This window comes from Uloborus diversus, chromosome 2, assembly GCF_026930045.1.
Source record: "Uloborus diversus isolate 005 chromosome 2, Udiv.v.3.1, whole genome shotgun sequence".
NCBI classification, from domain to species: domain Eukaryota; kingdom Metazoa; phylum Arthropoda; class Arachnida; order Araneae; family Uloboridae; genus Uloborus; species Uloborus diversus.
Genome location: NC_072732.1, coordinates 116340080 through 116342750, shown reverse-complemented (window position 1 = coordinate 116342750; position 2671 = coordinate 116340080). Strand labels below are relative to the sequence as shown.

The following is a 2671-nucleotide window of genomic DNA, read 5'->3' as shown; positions in this document are numbered from 1 at the left end:
GTTATTTGATTCCACTAGAGTCCCTGTATGAAAACGTAGGGACTCTAATTCCAGCTAGAGTCCCTAGATGCTGCCAGCAGTGACGAAGAATCATTCGAACTGCACTCCAGTCCGCAGGTGTGTATATATTATTATCTTTTTTATGGCAACTTTAAAACTCTTGTAACCATGTGGATTTATTTGTTTACAGTTATCAGAGCGTTTGCTGAGTAAGATATTTTGAATTTTTGAATTAATAATTGTGATACCCAAGCAATAACAAATGAAAATTTTAGCGATAGTTGTGAAGTCATTTCATACTGAAGCTGGACTGAAATAACTCTCTTTCCTTTTATGCGATTTGATTTACATCAAAAATCTGACTTGATTAATTCTGTAAGTGCTGCTGTTAATAAATTACATTGAAACATGGATGCCAATTCTCTGAATAGCGAAATTAATTCTTCTGTTCCACTTGAAGAGACAACGAAAAGTGAAAAAATGTCGAAGCGACAGCAAAAGCGAATAGAAAAAATGAGAAGATGGCAGGAATTAAAGCCGCTTCTTAAGGCCAAAGAAAAAGAAAAGAGAAAGCTAAAAATAAAGGAAGCGAAAGAAAGTGGGCGTGATTTGGGACCAAGTAGGAAGATATTAAAGTCTTTAAAAATGGCAGACTCTACTTGCAAACTTAAAGTATGCTTTGATTTATCTCTGGCAGATGTTATGACTCCTTCTGAGTTTTCAAAAACTTTTAAGCAGCTTCATAGATGCTATTCAATTAATAGGAGAGCTAAAGCCCCTTTACAGTTGTATATTTCTGGATATAGTGACCCAACTAAAGTTGCCATGAGTAAAATGTCTGGATGCTTTAACTGGGATGTTAATTTCAGCCAGAACTCATATTCTGAACTATTTGAGAAGCAAAATATTGTGTATTTGACAAGTGACTCGCCAAATGAACTTGAAACATTAGATCATAGCAAAACGTATGTGATTGGTGCGCTAGTTGATCATAATCGACTTAAAAACTTTTGCTTTGAAAAAGCTGAAAAAGATGGTATTGATCATGCTAAACTACCGTTGGATTCATATTTCAAGTTTAAGACTAGAAAAGTTCTTACCATAGATCAAGTATATTTAATTTTTTTAAGGCTTACGGAAGGCAAATCCTGGGTTGATGCAATTGTTGAAACCGTGCCAAAACGTAAAGGCATTGAACTTAAAGATGAAGTATGTAATGATACAGAGGCGCCTTCTGTTGATATGCATTGTTCTGATGATGAAGAAATCGTGCTTGAAAATGTTTAGTTATTGCGCAGAAATCATTTTAATGATTTTCAATCAATGCCTAAGTGTGATTTGCTTTTTGTATGATTCTACTTTATCAATATTAAAAAGAGGGTAAATATTTTCATTTTGCTTCTTTATTTCATTTCATTGCTTTTAAGAAATGAGGAATTGTATTATTTTAGTAGTGTTTAGCTTTGATGTATATATAGAAAGTGTTTCTTGAAATGGTTTTTGAGGTGCAATGGAGAGGAAGATATTTAAAGTTTATTAAATTTTATAGGTAGCAAAGTTTATGATTGATAGAAAAATTTTTTTTCCGGAGTGTTGGGGGGCGGGGATGTTTGAGTTTTAATGCAGTCAAACCTCATTTATCACGACACCCAGATTTGCACTCCAATGGTAACATCACTTTTGAAAAGTCTTAAATGTATGGCATATAAACTCAATGTTAAGTGGCAGATACAATGGCATTTACAATGGTGTTTTGCTATGAAGCTCCGGTTGCCACGGGGCAATTCCATGATAAGGTTAACCAGATGATCAAATTTTCAAAATTAAAAATTGTAAACAAATGAGGTGTCATTTTAAAGGTAAAGAGTTGTATATTTTGTAATGCCTGTCTAAAATTTGATCACTTCAGTTATAAATAAGTTACAGAAGGTTAAACCAAGGTCAACATCTTGAGTATTTTCAAACCATATTTGGAGACTCTCAAAGAAATTCTGTTTCTTCCAAAAAATACATGCTAATATTATGAATTGAGATGCATAACCATTTAAAGATATAAGCCATAGATATAGCCATAAAGATAACCATATAAAGAGTGTTGCTGGTGATGTTGCAAAAATGTGTCAAAATATAATTCATTTTGATTTGCAAAAGAATTCCTCTGGGGTATATTAAGTGTTTTACATCCGACACCAAAATGGGCAGTAAATTATGCTGAGCCAATAATTTTAAAGCTACATACATGTATTTTTGGGTACAAAGTAAGAATTTCAATCTCTTTGATGTAACCTATTTTCATTTTGTAACAAGTGAATATTTTTTACTAAAATCTAGGTGTCGGACGTAAAAAATTTTTTACGTCCGACACCATTTATGTCCGACACTGTTACATTCCTTTAAATAACATATGTTTTCAACCGTGTTTCTCTTTTTTTTTTGCCTTTAATTTCAAAGTTAAAGTGAAACATGCATAAAAAACAACTTAGTGAATTTATTGTATGTACATTTAGGGTTGATAGGGGTAAGTAGGACCCCTTTTGAGAAAAGGTGTGTTGAATGAATATAATACAGTTGATTAAGATCAATTTTGGCAAATTTGCCAAAACTATAAGTGTAAAAAGAAATTAGAAACACTAAATGACTGTGTCTATGTAAAGTTGGCTAAGGAAGAACC

The 2671-nt window shown here is 32.6% G+C and overlaps 1 protein-coding gene across 1 annotated transcript; it reads left to right on the top strand.

The window, feature by feature from the left end:
- Window positions 1–203: 203 nt before the first annotated feature.
- Window positions 204–1369, top strand: LOC129217264 (tRNA methyltransferase 10 homolog A-like). Its single transcript, XM_054851535.1, has one exon. It carries the CDS (start codon window positions 409–411, stop codon window positions 1285–1287), a length of 879 nt encoding a protein of 292 aa, XP_054707510.1. The 5' UTR covers window positions 204–408; the 3' UTR covers window positions 1288–1369.
- Window positions 1370–2671: the final 1302 nt, after the last annotated feature.

Coding starts and splice junctions, on each gene's coding strand:
- LOC129217264 (XM_054851535.1), top strand. CDS start 409: ATGGATGCCAATTCTCTGAATAGCGAAATTAATTCTTCTGTTCCACTT.